This window comes from Mytilus trossulus, unplaced genomic scaffold, assembly GCF_036588685.1.
Source record: "Mytilus trossulus isolate FHL-02 unplaced genomic scaffold, PNRI_Mtr1.1.1.hap1 h1tg000261l__unscaffolded, whole genome shotgun sequence".
Classification (NCBI taxonomy): Eukaryota; Metazoa; Mollusca; class Bivalvia; order Mytilida; family Mytilidae; genus Mytilus; species Mytilus trossulus.
Genome location: NW_026963321.1, coordinates 118,138 through 137,582, shown reverse-complemented (window position 1 = coordinate 137,582; position 19,445 = coordinate 118,138). Strand labels below are relative to the sequence as shown.

Sequence of the window (19,445 nt, the reverse complement as noted above, 5' to 3'; positions counted from 1 at the left end):
GAAATCATTCAGTATTCGGATGTACAATGGAAATACATTAGATGAAATCATTCAGTATTCAGATGTACAATTGAAATACATTGTATCAAATCATTCAGTATCCTGATGAACAATGGAAATGCATTGGATAAAATAGTGAGTACCCTGATGTACAATGGAAATACATTGGATCAAATCATTTAGTATTCAGATGTACAATAGAAATACGTTGGATCAAGACATTCAGTATTCGGATGTACAATGGAAATACATTATAGTTCAAATTCAGTAACTGTAAAAAATTAAAAATAATATTAGTTTAAATTCAGACACAGGGTGTACACGGGAAGACATATGTTCAAATTCAGTATCCCGATGTACAATTAAATGACATCATTTCAAATTCGGTATTCGGATGTGCAATGGAAAGAAATTCGTTCAAATTCAGCAACTGGATGTTGAATGGTAATATATTATCATAAATAGATCTGGTTTGTTTAGCACATTTTAGAGATGGTCCATAGTCAAATGAAAGATACGATTGAAAAGGCATACTGATTGTACATCCAGTCTTTTTTTTTATTCACCTCACGATTTACAGTAATAATTTTTGAGTGTTTTATGACCATTCACGGAAAGAGCAGAATAAGAAGACTCGATCAAAGGTTTTTCGATGATGATTTTGGGACACTATGGACACACAGTGGAAGAAGAAATTAATTGGCAATAGGGTAACGTTTTTATTCCAAATATATCTGCATGATGTCCCTGTCACTAATGTTAACCAATTGCAATAATGATTGATAAATGCACATCAAAGGAAGAAAAAATCACGTTCAATGATTAAAAGTTTATTACCACATATTCATAGTACATGCAATATTATACAAAAAAATCCTTACCTTAACTCAATCATTTTTGTAACTTTGAGACCATTCATTGGTCTCTTCCGATTTTTGGAACTTTGAACACTTTGTGCAAGAGATAAAAAAAAGCCATACAGTCACTGTGTATTCAATTCCAAACAAACGATATTTACTACGAGATTTTCATTCTCGTTTTATACAATTATGGAAATCACAACACCAGGTTCCTCGGCGAGTGCACTACTTGCGGCATACATTGTGAACAATTTGCATGTATTTTGTGTTTTTTCAAATGTCACCAAGGCGCAGTTGTTGTATTGGCGACATAAAAGATGACATTCAATGAAGGAACTGACATAGAAGGTAATCTTCGAAGCTGTAGACGGTTTCTTATTCACTGCTGCAACACGAAACAATGCCGTCGTCATGGGACCTACAAAGTTTTATTGTCAAATGAGCATATATATATATAAAATTAAAGTGAGTTTTATGAATCGACATAAAACGTTAATATGTTTTCATGGCATCACGTCTATTAAAGTACCTATATATACATCAAATTCAGAAGTTTTTATGTTACATCTTAAGATATTTGGCATATGTCTCTAAGAAAAGAAAGTGTGTCAAATCTACCTGATTATTTATGTGAAATGTCAACTGACGCTTACTCTATCGATGCAACTACTCTGTATGGAGTAGTACAGATTTTGTTAAATGTAAACTTATCAAAGAAACAAGGATCAATTTTTGTATTTAAGCTGCTAGAAACGCGTTTCGTCTACAAAAAACTCATCAGTGACGCTCGAATCCAAAAACGTTAAAAAGACCAAATTAAGTACGAAGTTGAAGAGCATAGAGGACCGAAATTCCTGAAAGTTTTGCTAAATACAGCTAATGTAAAAGTTGAAAAGCCTCTGTATTTCAAAAATTCAATAGTTTTGTAAACAGTTAATTTATAATTATGACCATATCAATGATAATTCATGTCAGCTCAGAAGTGCTGACTACTGGGCTGGTGATACCCTCGGGGAATTAAAACTCCACCAGCATTGGCATCGACCCAGTGGTTGTAAATAAACTCATCATAGATACCAGGATCAAGTTTTGTATGTACGTGGTATACATTTAGATTAAACCGTGCCATCTCGTTTATAATGATGTTTATCCCGTTGAAATGCTAAGTTTAAAACTTTTAAATACAAAACTTATTTTTTGCTAATTCAATTTATGGACCTTTTGAAAAGAATTACATGCATCATAATCACGAGAATGATTTGAAATCACGAAAATGTTCCTCGAATGGTTCAACTTTGGTATTTTTCTCAATTTGTTTTTTTAAAACCGTTCAATCAATTAGAATAGATTTATAATACATGTATCATTTCAACGCGACTTACCTATGGCAAATTCATTGCTTATCTTGTTACGTATTTATTATGTTTTTTTCTTTGAAAGAAAATTGATATTTATAGCATCTGCAATTGTGGATATAATATACATGTAGGATCAGTTCGAACTTGATTTTCTTCTGATACTCCATGTGTAACGTATATACTCGTTTAATATAGCAGACAGTGTAACTCATAGACTTGTTCACTCTGTTTTTTGTTAAATTATTCATTAAAATAGAATCAATGTATAATATGCGTATGTTTTATACACTTATGTTTATCATTTTCCACTCGATTTATTTGCTATTTATCAACATGTACAAATGTATGTATGTTATGCCCCTATATACTGTGGATTCATTATCATTCGTTTTATACTAATTTACGTGTTTTTTGTTGATGCAGATAAACCACGAATTTAAATGTTTAACGAATCACAAATTTGCCACGGGTTGTATACAGACTTTGAGAAAACCACGAAATCAAATATCCATGAAAATCAAAGATTTCCTCAATCCACGAAAATTAATACCCGTGAAAATAAATGAATCCATAGTACACAGTTATTGTAACTGCACTGTAATAATATTCTATGTATTAACTAACCTGTGTCAGTACCACCCATCTCCTGCAACGAGGAACTCTGTAGAAAAAAAGAAGTGTATTTTTGATTATTTTCTGAAACTTACACAAAGAAAATTTTGCGAGAAATGAATGCCGATAATACGTATGTGTCATTTAGCTATGATGACTCACCGATTTAATACTATGCGAGTCATACAATTGAACTTGTTTAATAATATTATGTATTATCATGTATACCGATACGATTATGACGTCTGTGTCTCAATTAAAAAAATGTTTTCGAAATCTAAGATATATAAGACACAATATTAGTCTCCTTATCTGCTTACCAATTGTGACATTTTTACAGTGAAGATTGGAATGGCAGAGTACGGGACGAGTATCCTGTCGATACGCTAGGTCTCGCATCCTTTGACGTTGATGAAATTTCATTGATTTCGATCACTACACTCTGTTCACAATATAAAAACTGTCATAGACCGATGTCATCAAGGCAGAAAAATGATATGAGGCTACTTGAACTGAGTTTCTATTATGCACAGAGAATTAAGATTTTGAATACAGGGATATGATAATGAAAAATGTAGGTATTACATGTTTTATTGTATTGGTTGTACCATTTAGTTTTTGTAGTGTATATTCATGGTGTTTTTGTACAGCTAGTTTCCTTAGTGTGGCTTATATATATATATATATATATATATATAAACGAGTCTAAATTGAAAACTACGTTCAAACCTATGACTGCGTTGGATAAAAACCGCAATTTTTATACGTGTGCATGTCAAACAAATTTCGTTGTAGACGGGTCTAAAAACAGCACAAACAACATTTTCCAAAACACCAAAAGAGTGAAAAAGTAAATTTAAACAAAACGCATTTGACTAACAGGTCGAACAACTGATGTTCTTTAACCCTGCTGACTGCCATTGGCGATTGCCAAATAAAATTGATCACAAGTTGTAACAAAATGGATCTTAATATAAATTTAAAAACGTCACAGAAAAAAAATTTTGTTAACTTGTGGACAGGATGTTGTGCCACAAACATTCGGTGTCAATATTTCTTTAGTACACCATATCCGGATTTCGACAATAAATGTCTCTTCAGTGATGTTAGGGATCGAAACGGTATTTGGAAGGCCAAAAAAGTACCCTCATTTTTAGAGAAAGTACCCTCATTTTTAGATTAACTCTTGAATTTTAAGAGTCAATATATAGGATGAACGGATCATATAAACCGGAGGGAAAATATGATACATGCCCAAACAAAAAAATATAAGCGAGTCTAAATTGAAAACTACGTTCAAACCTATGACTGCGTTGGATAAAAACCGCAATTTTTATACGTGTGCATGTCAAACAAATTTCGTTGTAGAAGGGTCTAAAAACAGCACAAACAACATTTTCCAAAAGACCAAAAGAGTGAAAAAGTAAATTTAAACAAAACGCATTTGACTAACAGGTCGAACAACTGATGTTCTTTAACCCTGCTGACTGCAATTGGCGATTGCCAAATAAAATTGATCACAAGTTGTAACAAAATGGATCTTAATATAAATTTAATACGTCACAGAAAGAAAAAAAAAATTGTTAACTTGTGGACAGGATGTTGTGCCACACACATTCGGTGTCAATATTTCTTTAGTACACCATATCCGGATTTCGACAATAAATGTCTCTTCAGTGATGTTAGGGATCGAAACGGTATTTGGAAGGCCAAAAAAGTACCCTCATTTTTAGATTAACTCTTGAATTTTAAGAGTCAATATATAGGATGAACGGATCATATAAACCTGAGGGAAAATATGATACATGCCCAAACAAAAAAATATAAACGAGTCTAAATTGAAAACTACTTTCAAACCTATGACTGCGTTGGATAAAAACCGCAATTTTTATACGTGTGCATGTCAAACAAATTTCGTTGTAGAAGGGTCTAAAAACAGCACAAACAACATTTTCCAAAAGACCAAAAGAGTGAAAAAGTAAATTTAAACAAAACGCATTTGACTTACAGGTCGAACAACTGATGTTCTTTAACCCTGCTGACTGCCATTGGCGATTGCCAAATAAAATTGATCACAAGTTGTAACAAAATGGATCTTAATATAAATTTAAAAACGTCACATAAAAAAATTTTTGTTAACTTGTGGACAGGATGTTGTGCCACAAACATTCGGTGTCAATATTTTTTTAGTACACCATATCCGGATTTCGACAATAAATGTCTCTTCAGTGATGTTAGGGATCGAAACGGTATTTGGAAGGCCAAAAAAGTACCCTCATTATATATATATATATATATAACAAGTCTAAAAGAATACAACATCACAAAAAAAAACAAAAAAACGAACAATATGTTAGATATTTCGGATAACAGATATCCTTCTGCGGTAATTGCACGATGAAAAATGTATCATGTCAATTCAAATTAAGACTCTATCAAAATCTTGATTTATACAATTTAAGCGAACGCTGGAACAATTTTAAAATTTCCAAACACACCGCAAATATTACAAAAATATGCCAAAAATAAAAAAGTTATTTACGATGTGACCTGGCACAACTCTCAATTCCCAAAGGTGTTGACAGTTGCGATGTTAAACAACTGCGTGAAAATACAGTCCCAATAAACAGTCCTGACCGATCTTAACTGGTATGATATTTAAAATATGACAACGGTAGGGCAGTAGCATCAGAGACTGCGTATTTAAACATCCCAAAATATAGTAATTTGATGATAAGAAAATTGAGTAATAAATTTTTACTAAGGTTAAGTAATAGAACGTGGCTGCGTACTTACACATCCTTGCCAACTGTAATCAAAACTAATATAATTAAAAAATTTCAGTCATTTTATATATATATATATATAAATGAAATATATTACCTTTGAACTGCCGACTACACCTAAATGCCTGTTAATTGCTGTCCCGTATTGAGAGTTTTTGAAATATCCATTCAGATAGACAGTGCAATACTCATTGTCTTCTAAGTGACAGCCTAAAGTATGGTATCCATCGTCAACATTTATTCTGATAGCTTCTAGGTTTGCATAACCACATGACGATGGGGTTCCTTCATGGGGAATATTAATTATACTTTTACCATCCAAATACAGTTTTCCTTTTGCGGATTCAGATACTATAATGATTACAGTATGAGTATATATGGCATTTGGAAAAGCTGCATCTACAGTAGTAACAAACATATATTCTGTAACATAGCTATCTAATGACAGTGTCACGATCATTCGTGGATCGCCAGTGAAACGATCGCCACTTGTACTAATCTGTATGACTTGAACAGGATTGTCAGCAACTACGGTCGCTCCCTCATTTTTTGCGATATAGAATTCGAAATAAGATGTCCTGTCCTTAATAAATTGAGAAATCACCGATCCAGGACTATGAATAGAAAATGCTGTATTGTCATGTACAGCAAATACTCTGATCAATTCCTCATCATTGTTACTAGTAGAAGCCACAGGATATACATTGGACAAGGTAGCTACTGGAGGCATCTGTGCCATTAGCATATCATGACCGGAAACGATCTCACTATTTCCATGTACCATTACGTGTTCATGACCACTTATCACAGCAATAGGTTTGTTGCTTCTAACAAAGGAACCAGTCACATCTATTCCCATGATCTGTGCTAGCTGGAATCTATTTACAGTGACGACAATTTCTTCATCATGTTTGTATGTGCGTTTATTGAATGTGAGAGGTTGATTGACAGGAGGAGTAATCCGAATTTCTGTATCAGTATGTATTGCGAGACAACCTAGCAATGACTTCAGCTCTGAGTTCCTGGAGTTAGCATTTCCAAAAGCCCCAACAATGTATTCAGTTCCGAATGTCTTTACAGGATACAGAAGAAAATAAGACCCAGTGTCTCTTTGAAAATCTGCCGCAAAAACAAAAATTGGCTTTGATGATTTTACATATACGATTCTGTTGTCCACTGTACTGGTTTGTACACGGAGTCTAAAAGGTAGTTTGACTTCTAGAGGATAAGATTTATTCACTGTGTAGGTCAAATGAAAAGAATCCACCGAATTCCATGCAGGTGTGGAAATTTGCAGTTCCACGTCTTCCACAAAAGGTGTTAATATTTTTAGATAGGGTTTATAGCTATTCACAGAGTTTTTAAGAAAGGCTATTACAAATTCTTTGCCAGCGGCTGTCATCGAATACTGAAATGCAAGCAGAATATAATTTATAAAGCATTTTATCACTTTCAAGATGCAGAATCTACTGGACAACTTTTTATTAAGGTTATCAAAACTTACATTCTAAATCTCTGAAAAAACTATGTAAGAAGATACTATTCCATAAACACTGAAAAGTCAGATTCGGTTTACATGCACTATTCAGAATAGTTTAAGGTGTAATACCACCAAATCATGGTACGTCACATCCGGTTGTATATGAAAGTAGGCCTAAAAAATGTTCCCTTGAATTTGACGGTTTTAGAAAATTAAACCTGCATTTCAATGCACTTAAATATTTCGGAGTCATAAACATGTATGCTTGGTGTCTGAAAGCATCATTCTTTTTATATTTGATGGTCTTATAAAATATTTTGGAACGTTAATGTTACAAAGTAACCAAAGCAGGTAACCAGTAAATAACAGTGTAAAAATTGGGTTGTTTATTCCGGTGATGGTTTCTTTCTTATATGCAATGAAATGTAGTTTGAAATTTTCACTGTAGCACTGGAAAGGATTAAACAACTAGAAAAACTTAAATTGTCAGGAGTTAATTGCAGGATAAAACCAATATTTTAGAATGTACATTCAATTTGTCAGAAATAAAAATATACTTCGGAAGTTAAAAGCAGATCATGTTCTACATATGGTAGCCGACGTGAAAATAAAGTATTAAATTCGTTATCAGTCTTATTCAAAAGGTCCAATTTGTGTTAGAGATGTTTAGACCAAAATGGTCAGTTGACCCCTTTAGGAGTTATTGCCCTTTATAGTCAATTTTTAACCATTTTTCGTAAATCTCATTGATCTTTTACAAAAATCTTCTCCTCTGAAACTACCAGGCCAAATTAATCCAAACTTGGCCACAATCTCTTTTGGGGTATTAAGTTTAAAAAATGTGTCCGGTGACCCAGCATCAAACCATGATGGCCGCCACGGCTAAAAATAGAACATGGAGGTTAAATGCAGTTTTTGGTTATTACTAAAAAAACAAAGCATTTAGAGCAAATCTGACAAGGGGTAAAATTGTTTATCTGGTCAAGATTTATCTGCCCTGAAATTTTAAGATGAAGGGGACAACCCGTTGTTGGGTTGCTGCCCCTGAATTGGTAATTTTAAGGGAATTTTTCTGTTTTTGGATATTATCTTGAATATAATTATGGATACAGATAAGCTGTAAACAGCAAAAATGTTCAGCAAAGTAAGATTTACAAATAAGTCAACAGGACCAAAATGGTCAGTTGACCACTTCAGGTCATTATGTTATGCCTTGGAGCATGTTTCTTTGAAACATTGCAATGTCCGGGTTGGTTCTTCGAAAGAACGACCTATCGGTCGGAAAGAAAATAACTCCATATAGGTATATAAATATTCACTTACTGTTTGTGTATGAATTTGGTACTGTCATAGGGTTACTAGACAAGAGTCATTGATATATCATACACAGTAAGATGATTGACTAAACTAATTAAATTTTAACATGAGCAGCACCATGATAGTTACTCATAACTTCTCCTCTACCAGGTAGACGATTTATGATCTACGCAGCACCTTATATAATTTGCCTAACGAAAGAGACAAAAATGAAACATTTTTTTCTAAAATTATCAACTTGACTCGTAAATGTTTATTGATTTTTTGTCTGTGATGAATTTAATTCATGTTGTATCCATGCTAAATGCATTACGTACGACACATTCTATTGAAGTGTGACACGGGATCAATACGTTAATGTATTTTGTACCTACATGTATAAAGCAGTACTTCTTTAAAAAAAAACCAATATTGCTTGTTTTAGTTTTAATTTACTTTAATGGAGGCAAACACGGCGAATATGGATCTTTCTTTACATGAAAGCTTATAATAAGTGCTTTCTCATTATTATCACGTTTGTAACAGAAATACTATTAGAAGTTTTATTACAGCATACAATGGCGCGGTTGCTTTCGCTTTTTCAAGCCCAGTTATCAGTCAGGATTTTACTTTGTCCAAGTTATCTCCCCATTTCGCCAACAAATATTTTTAATCTAAAAAAGGAAGCCGTTGTAGGACTAATGAGGAATTTCCATAGATAAAATACACAAAAATGAAATTATTTGCATTATGCATTTCTGAAATCCACTTTGAAAGTCTGTCGTCACGGATATTCGTCTTTAATTAAAAAAAAAATTACTTTACTGAACATCCTTGCTGCTTACAATAACTCTATCTAAAATGAACTTGTCCGTGTAGTTTCAGTGGAAAATGTTAGTAAAAATTTACAAATTTTATGAAAATTGTTAAAAATTTATTATAAAGGACAATAACTTCTTAGAGGGTCAATTGACCATTTTGGTAATTTTGACTTATTCTTTAGTCTTAAATTGCTGTACATTATTGCTGTTTACAGTTTATCTCTATCTATAATAATATTTAAGATAATAACCCAAAACAGCAAAATTTCCTCAAAATTACCAATTTAGGGGCAGCAACCTACAAATGTAACAACAAGTTGTCCGATTCATCTAAAAATTTCAGGGCAGATAGATCTTGACCAGATAAACAATTTTACCCCTTTGGTTTTTGAGTTATAAGCCAAAAAACTGCATGTTACCGCTATGTTCTATTCTATTCTTAGCCGTAGCGGCCATCTTGGTTGGTTTGCCCGGTCACAAAACATATTTTTTAAACTAGATAGCCTAATACTGATCCTGGATATGTTTGGTAAAATTTGGCTCAGTAGTTTCAGAGAAGAAGATTTTTGTAAAAGTTAACTAAGATTTACGAAAAGTGGTTAAAAATTGACTATAAAGGGCAATTACTCCTAAAGGGATCAACTGACCATTTTGATCATGTTGACTTATTTGTGAATATTACTTTGCTGAACATCATTGCTGTTTACAGTTTATCTCCATCTATAATAATATTCAAGACAACAACCAAAAACAGTAAAATTTCCTTAAAATTACCAATTTAGGGGCAGCAACCCAACAATGGGTTGTCTGATTAATCTGAAAATTTTAGGGTAGATAGATGTTGACCTGGAAAACAATTTACCTCGTCAGAATTGCTCTAAATGCTTTGGTTTTTGAGTTATAAGCCAAAAACTGCATTTTACCCCTATGTTCTATTTGTAGCCATGGCGGCCATCTTGGTTGGTTGGCCGGGTAAAACAATACAATTTTTAAACTAGATACATCCAGGATGATTGTGGCAAAGTTTGGTTTAATTTGGCCCAGTAGTTTTAGAGGAGAAGATTTTTGTAAAAGTTAACGACGACGGCCAGGTGAGCTAAAAAAACTCTAGATATAATGACTCACCTCATACAAATATTCCGCGCGAAGACTACATGGTACACATATCAACAGGCACACTGCATAGTGCATATCCTGGAATGATAATGTAATTTTACAGATTTGCAAGTTTTTACACCAAGGATAAAATAACCAGAAAGACAATATGTAAACTTTGAAAATGTATAATCAAATTCAGTTTTATGTTTATAAAATATTCCAATTTTTGTTAACACTCCAAAGCAAGGGCGTATATGCAGTTGTAGCTCGCATGATTATAGAATTGACCAAATCTGACGAGATCCGAAAGTAACACTATATTTATCATTCATTTCCAATACAGGCTGATATTCCAGTTGATATTAAAAAACAAATTTGCGCTTGACCCAAAATATTTCCAAACAGAATTACTCTTTCTATACGCTGATTGCATTCATCACTGTAGCGTTTAATTGGCTAACTTTTGACTTTTTCAAACACCTGTTTTTATGCTTATTTTCATAGTCAAACACTGCATAGAGCCATACCGGTATATTACTTTTAACATTTAACAGTTAACGCACCAGTCATAAGAAAGTTATCCCCTTTTTAATGTTCATCCCTCAGCTCACCGTACTGACCAAAATTTTATACCAAACACACGCATAAATGACTTCAAAAAACCTCAACTAAAGGTGTCATACCACCAATTAAAAGTCCCTATCTGTTCAACCAAATTTTACAATTTTCATAGCTTTCTAAATATTTTACCTTAAGTTTAACTTCATAGAAACCAGGTATATCCTGAATCGCACTTGTATCAGCTTTCTACATGCCAATTTTCAACAGGTGTTTAAAATCATATAAAAAAGAAAAGGTCTTCCGAATAGAGGTACCGCTAAAAATAACCCCTGGTTTTCTGGAAATCTTAAATTAGTATACTATGGAGTGCATTAATCCTCAATTTTGAATGCAAACTCATAAACAAGTAAATTTTAACTCAAAATGGTCTTAACATATTTCTCTTTCACCAAAAGTTTCATTTCTGCCAATTTGTTGGTTAGTTTAAGTAAACAATGACATCAAATGCACTATTTTTTGTCCGAGTAGGCCTACTTTCACATACGTTCTAAATTTGTGGGAGTAATTGGTGGTATGACACCTAAAGAGACAAAAAGTTGATTAGAAATCTTTTATTTTGCTTTATTCTTAATCCTTAGTCAATTTGTAGTTAAGAACAGCCTATCTGAGCATTATGTGACTTATATTAAAAATTTCACAGCTCAATTTAAACTGACTGTAATGTATGACTTTGATAGAAAATAGTTGAAAATTTCATTTTGGGCTACAGGAACATAAACTTTCAATATCAAGATCAGTTTTTGCTGATTTTTCCATGTTTGTACTACTTCTTTAAAGACTTTCCACAATTTTTGCAATGAATTGAGTAAAAAATCCAAGGTATTGAAGTATCTAGGAATATTGACCCCCCTTTTTTTCATCTGGTGTCAGTAAAGTACTACAAATTGATCAAAAGTGCAGTCATGGCCATTTAACTGTGTTTATTTACATCAGATAATCAAGTTTAAGATATAAAAATTTCATTTGGAATAAAAAATGGTTCTTTTGTGAGTTTCTGCAGTGTTTACATTAGGCTATGCTATCTGCCAAGTACATAGTATGACGCAATGATATAAGGGGTAAAAATCAAATAATTTCATTAAATCTGCATGAAAAAAAATTGTTTGGGAGTAGTAAACAACCTATGTTTCAATGTTCAACACCACAGAATGACTTTCTGTGCATTTATAACATAATTTAGGACATTTTTTATATAAAAGCATATTGTCAGGTTGGGAAAAGCTAAAAATAGCACAAACTCAAGTTTTAGGCTCTAAATTTGCAATATGTGACATTTTGCCCCCAAAAAGATTGAAATGTGGCTACTATTATCTCAAATGATCAGTTGAGACAAAAAAAAACCAATTATTTTCTGATTTTGATGTTTCACCGCATTTTTCTTAAAGGTGTCATACCACCAATTAAAAGTCCCTATCTGTTCAACCAAATTTTACAATTTTCATAGCTTTCTAAATATTTTACCTTAAGTTTAACTTCATAGAAACCAGGTATATCCTGAATCGCACTTGTATCAGCTTTCTACATGCCAATTTTCAACAGGTGTTTAAAATCATATAAAAAAGAAAAGGTCTTCCGAATAGAGGTACCGCTAAAAATAACCCCTGGTTTTCTGGAAATCTTAAATTAGTATACTATGGAGTGCATTAATCCTCAATTTTGAATGCAAACTCATAAACAAGTAAATTTTAACTCAAAATGGTCTTAACATATTTCTCTTTCACCAAAAGTTTCATTTCTGCCAATTTGTTGGTTAGTTTAAGTAAACAATGACATCAAATGCACTATTTTTTGTCCGAGTAGGCCTACTTTCACATACGTTCTAAATTTGTGGGAGTAATTGGTGGTATGACACCTAAAACAAACACTTTGAAAGATAACGATCGGAATAAAGCGTATTACAGATCTCTGAAGGTATTGATGGTCAAGTTGAGATATTTGAACTGTTTACATCTGTTTCTATTTTCGTATAGTAAGACGGTTCATCTAGATGCAGGATTTAGGATGTTTTGCATCTTGTGTTTTTACTGGTTAAATTATAGTATGGAGATTCGGGTTGTGTGTAAAAAAAAATAATTGAAGACGAATATTATCTACAGTTGAATATCCGTGACGACTGACTTTCAAAATGGATATCAAATTTGCATAATGTAAATAATTTTATTTTTGTATTTTGTCTACGGAAATTCCTCATCAGCCCTACAATGGCTTCCTTTTTTGAGATTAAAAATATTAGTTTGCGTAATGGGGAGATAACTTAGACGAAGAAAAATCCTGACTGATAGCTAGGCTTGAAAGAGCGAAAGCAACCGCGCCATTACATAAATCGTATTGTATGCTGTAATAAAACTTCTAATAGTATTTCTGTTACAAACGTGATAATAATGAGTAAGCACTTATTATAAGCTTTCATGTAAACAAAGATCCATATTCACTGTGTTTGCCCCCATTAAAGTAAATTAAAACTAAAACAAGCAATATTGTTTTTTCTTTAAAAGACGTACTGCTTTATAGCTACTAAATACATTAACGTATTGATCCCGTGTCACACTTCAAAAGAACGTGTCGTACGTAATACATTTAGTATGGATACAGAATGAATTAAATTCATCACAGACGAAAATTCAATAAAAATTTACAAGACAAGTTAAGAATTTTAGGAAATATTTTTTTATTTTTGTCTTTTTTGGGCAAATTAAATTAGTTGCTGCGTAGATCATAAATTGTCTACCTGGTAGAGGAGGAGTTACAAGAAACTATCATTGTTCTGCTCATGTTAAAATTTAATTAGTTTAGTCTATCCTCTAACCGTGTATGATATATATTAATGACTCTTGTCTAGTAACCCTATGACAACCAAATTCATACACAAACAGTACATGTGAATATTTATATACCTATATGGAGTTATTTTCTTTCAGAAAGATAGGTCGTTCTTCCGAAGAATTAACCCGGACGTTGCAATGTTTCGATGAAATATTCTTCAAGGCATAAACGAATGACCTGTGTGAAGTCGTTATTTTCCTTGATTAAATATGCAAACTATGATTTACTTCAAAATTATACTCGTCTGATGCCGATTTGGTATTTTTTTTTTAAGTTCAATCTATGATTGGTGTAAAATAAAACCGTCATTGTGACCAAAAAAATTGTAGGTATTGTTTTCTCATATTAATGAAATGAAACACGAAATTTCGATCCTTCAATTATAATCATTACATTCAATCATTTTTAAAACGATTTCCCTAACCTGAAGTCAGGACTATTCAAACATACAAGCTATAAACCACCTGAAGTTTCTCCTACCAAAAACACAAACATGACAAGGTAAAACTAGTAGTACAGTGACATGGAATTTCTTCATATTTTCATATCAATATACAGAAAAAAAGATGTGGAACGATGGCTACTAACAATGAGAAAAACATAGGACTATAATAAAAAATAAGATTGGCATTAAACTGTTAACTTTTCAAAGTTTTGACTTTATAAAATTGTGAAATTTAGACTTTGAAAATCTTAAAATTTTATTTTTTTCTAAGTATCAAAACTTTGATATATCATAGATATAGGAAGATGTGGTGTGAGTGCCAAAGTTTAGTTTAAACATATCTATTTATAGTGGATTGTGAAACAAGTTTTGCAACTTTAATTAATTCCTTTCCACTTTGCGGGTGCGAGTGCTGTCTTGTAGCGGCATTAGCCTGCTCTTTTTTCGAAATTTACAAGGGTGTCTTTAACGTGCAAGAGATATGTCTCTCTCTTAACACGGGTCAGCCATTTATCGTCCCCTTTCGACGGACTATCATCGTTTCCATAAGACCATACTCGCAAATGGTGTCGAGGGAGAGACGAATATTCAGTTCCGGAAATTTTCATCCCGAAACGGGAATCGAACCAAGAACCTTTGTATTAGTAGTCTGATGCCCTAACCACTACACCACGTCTCTCATATTACACTTTAAGAAGACATGGACGTTATTTACTATTTAAGCGTCATTCTCACATTTTAGCAATTCATGTTCAGAAATTGTTTATATTGATATTGATTAGCATTCAATACGGCAAAGTTTAATTCGACAAGAGCATGCATGTTGACAGATAAAAATGTTATATTCCCATATTCCATGTTGTATTTTCTACAACACTGTCAGTCATATTTTTGTCAGATCTTATAATATTTTGCATCCCATTTTTATGGTTGGGTTTTAAGGTTTTTAAAGGCCTGTTTGGGTTCCAAGAAACAAGTTACGGACTTTGCGTTGTTCAAATAATGGAAAATCAAGTGTTAAACATGCCATGCTAATTCAAAACGACTCACGAGCTGCTCTGTTTCTAGTTTTCGATTATTAAAATGTTGGTTCTTTTTTCTGGAACATTGATTACACTCTTCAAGTTGGCATTCATATGACACAACTATTTACCCTTGCTTTTATATATCTGACTTGAATAAAGATATAGGGCGTTATAATGGTGTGTCAGAATAACGGGGATGTCTACATAGATAGTAGGATTCGAGGGATGTCGAAAGATCTGAAGTTGAATACATGAGTACTCGAACCTGATACTCACGAGTACTCAGTACTTGGATAAATGTTTAACGTCCTAATTTGTGAAAAGTTTTGATTTTTTTTGGATGCAGTATTTTTTATATCATCTTCATCAACTTTATTATAGTATGATGACATCTCTTAACATTTCAACGAAAGACATTCCTATCATTATAGGTCATTGATGAATATTCTATTTCTATAGTAGGTACTCATTGTATGTTTTGTAGGAATATCAGGTACTTCTTGAATGTCAACAAAAAATCATACCAGGTACTTGTTGAATATCCTATCGTCTAACCAGGTAGTTCTTGCTATTCCTATAGTACCAGGTAATTGATGAATATCCTATTTTTCTCGAAATGTCTACTGATGACAGGTTGAATACCAATATTAACGACAAACGCGATGATTTAAATTTTCTTATAGTCAACTTTCTATTTCTGAATAGCAACATCCCAGCGGCACCGGCATATGGAGTATAAGTTACTCTTGATTTTGTTGAACGAGGAATACTGCTTTCTCAAAAGTGGCTAAGACTGGGCTATGAATCAATCAAATTAAGGTCATCACTCAAGAAATTTTACGGTCGCCATCATGAGCTGATTGGCCATTATGACAAAAGTGTGTCAGAAATCAGTCATAATAACCTTCCATCATTACCGAACTGAACAAAGAAATAACACGACGGGTGACTTATACAGTGCAGGAAATGCTTCCCCTTCCAGAGCACCTGATTTAAACCTCCCAGTTTTTTGTGAGGTTCGTGTTGTTTCTTAATTATTATTTATAACTTTTGATGTAAATGTCCTTTGGTTTTATTAGTCCTTGTTTACTCCTTGGTTTTATACGGTTATTGTCTATAGACATACCATGTACTTGATAAATATCCCATAGTCAAACTAGGTACTTGATTAATATCATTTAGTCATACTAGGTACATGTACTTGATGAATATCCTATAGTCATACCAGGGACTTGATGAATACCCTATATTCATACCAGGTACTTGATAAATATTCTATAGTCATGATAGGTACCTATTGAATATTCTGTACTCGTACTAGGTACTTGATAAATATCATATAGACATACCAGGTACTTGTTGAAAGTCTTACTTTTATGATTACTTATATCAAGCAAATGTCATACAAGTGAGAGGTTTAGCTGGCTTTAAACCCTAGTTTTATCTACCATTTCTACATAAGAAAATGTCTGTACCAAGTCAGGAATATGACATTTGTTATCCATTCGTTTGATGTGCTTGAGTTTTTGATTTTACTATTTGATAAGGGACTTTTCGTTTGAATTTTTCTCGGAGTATTTTTGTGAATTTACTTTGTTCTGTACTGTTTATCTACTAGCTTTCATTTCTAATGGTTCCAGTATGTAGTTTATCATTTATTTAACGTTACTTTTAATCAAATTAAGTTATTGCTGATTTTTTAATATAAGAAAGACGATGTGATATGATTGCCAAGGAGACAACTCTTCACTAGAGACCGAATGACACAGAAATTATTTTAGATTAAGTAAGATTTGTTCGTCAATTTCAAGAAATCATACTGCGATAATTAAACATACTTTTTTAATTAAAAAAATATATAATAAATAACATTCATTATGTTGTAAAATCGGGTGATTGGTCACATAACATCAGTGTTCAAAAGTTGGAGTGAAAAGGAATACAGATAACTTCAGGTTTCATATTAAAAAAAAAATCGAGAACATAAAACATGTCAAATTCTATACACTTGACGTATGAATTGTAGCCGTCTTTTACATGAATTTAGAATTTAAAATAATTAAAAAAAAAAAACACTGAAAAGATGAGGAAATTAAAAATGCTAACAGTTGCAATGAGCATAACATCACATCTAGAGCACAGAATAGAATCAACCGCATTGTAATTATAAGAAATTTAGGTTAAAACTATAGATATTTGTAGTGATAAAACGATAGAATACAAAAAGTTTTGATAAATGGAAAAAGCACATAGCTGTGTCCTTCATCATGTTTATCATCCTGTAGATGTTTGACATATTTTCCACTGAACTTCAAGCAACCAACAGCTAGTTATCATTAAATATAAGATGCAGTTGAATCAGGAAAATATTGAAATACAACCCATGGATCGGAAAAAAATTAAAAAGGCGAAAAATTAAATAAATTCAACGAAAAATAAGACAAATTGGAAAAAAGCATTCTTTTGATAATGAACCAAAATGAAAACATTTATATTTGACAGATTATTACGGAAATGTTCCAATTTTTATAACTACTTTTTTAAGAACTTGACCTACTGAATAAGACTTATCACCAGGGTTGTACTATTATGAGCAACACGACGGATGCCACATGTGGAGCAAGATTTGCTTACTCTTTCGGAGCATCTTGGTTCACCACGAGTCTTGATTTTCCGCTGGGCACACGTCCTTTTTTTAAAAAGGGCAAATTAACAAAATTAGTAAAAGATAGTAGATGTTGTTGTGTCCTGTTAAATTGTTATACGATGATGACTGATGTTCCCATATTTTGACTATTTTATTGATTGTGACTGTTTATTTAACGCATCATGTAAATGTAACGGAATTTGATGAGACTGTTATTAAAGTGAGAGGGTTAGCGCTATAGAACCAGGTTTAATCCACCATTTTCTACATTTGAAAATGCCTGTACCAAGTCAGGAATATGACAGTTCTTGTCCATTCGTTCTTGATGCGTTTTGTTTTTTGATTTTGCCATGTGATTATGAACTTTCCAAATTGATTTTCCTCTGAGTTCAGTATTTTTGTGATTTTACTTTTTAAATAAAATAGAAAATGATATCTTGTATATGAACTGATACTTTATGTGTATGTACTCAACAATTGGCTAATAGTTATGAGGCATAAAACAATTTATTGATTTATCATTTTTATTATTTGTTTTGTTTTTTCTTGAACTTAAGTTATAACTTTCATACAATGTTCAAGAGTGAACTTTAATATTATATTTTTTTTATTTTGATAAAAAGAAGGATTTGCATAGTTAGACTAACTATACAAATCCCTAATAAAAAAAAAGATTCCAAGTTATACTTTCATTTTTATCATTTTGGTTTTGTGGTTACAATTTTTATAATTTTTAGCTCAGCGAAACGATACAATATGAGTTTTATAAAAAGGAGCTTACTTATGTTGCCTTTGTTGTTTTAAACAGTGTTAATCACCGACAAAATCAAAAACTTGAAAGAAAAAAATGTTTTCTTCTATTTCATCTTCTGGTAAGAATTCAAAATGGCAATTTGTACTTCAACCCTACGAGTTTTAGAAAATTTGTCTCATTTCCTTACACAACCGTGTAGAAACAAATTTCATATCAAATATACAAGGTAAAAAGAAAGGAACTTACCATTTTGAAAATCATATTAAATCCTCAAATGTTAATATTAATATTTGTATTTTATTTTAAAGCAATTGAATTCATGGCTCATTATTAATGATTGAATATTGGATTTCAAATCGTGTTTGCCTTTTCTATCTAACTAATCAACACAGTATCTAAAAATTTATAGTAAACGGGAATTTACCTTTGGCTGTGATCATAATGGTGATTGCATCATATCTTAATGGAAAAACAGTCAATCAAATGTTTGAACAAATTAATCGTGCTGATAGTTTCTGATAACATTTTCAGCGTTGGCTGCATGAAAAATGCATTCATTGTTTTTTTTTATATTTAAATCTAAATTCGACGAATATCATTAACTTTTGTCACAGAAACTGGCATTGCTTTAAAAATAAAATGTAGTTTTGCAATAGACCACTTGAATGATTGCCAATAAGACAGCTATTTGCCATTTATAGAAAGAAAGAAAAAACGATGATAAATACAATTATCGCTATTTTGTGCATTTCTTTTTTGATCTTTTTTTGTGATAATTTTTAATAACATGCTACTCGCTTGAGATGAAAAATTATTGCT

At 32.1% G+C, this 19,445-nt stretch overlaps 1 protein-coding gene across 1 annotated transcript; it reads right to left on the bottom strand.

The window, feature by feature from the left end:
- Positions 1 to 251: 251 nt before the first annotated feature.
- Positions 252 to 18,948, bottom strand: LOC134701704 (IgGFc-binding protein-like). The gene is made up of 5 exons (XM_063562837.1): positions 18,873 to 18,948; positions 10,339 to 10,407; positions 5,714 to 7,024; positions 2,843 to 2,879; positions 252 to 271 (listed from the first exon to the last, which is right to left on the bottom strand). Exons 1-5 carry the CDS (start codon positions 18,885 to 18,887, stop codon positions 252 to 254), a joined length of 1,452 nt encoding a protein of 483 aa, XP_063418907.1. The 5' UTR covers positions 18,888 to 18,948.
- Positions 18,949 to 19,445: the final 497 nt, after the last annotated feature.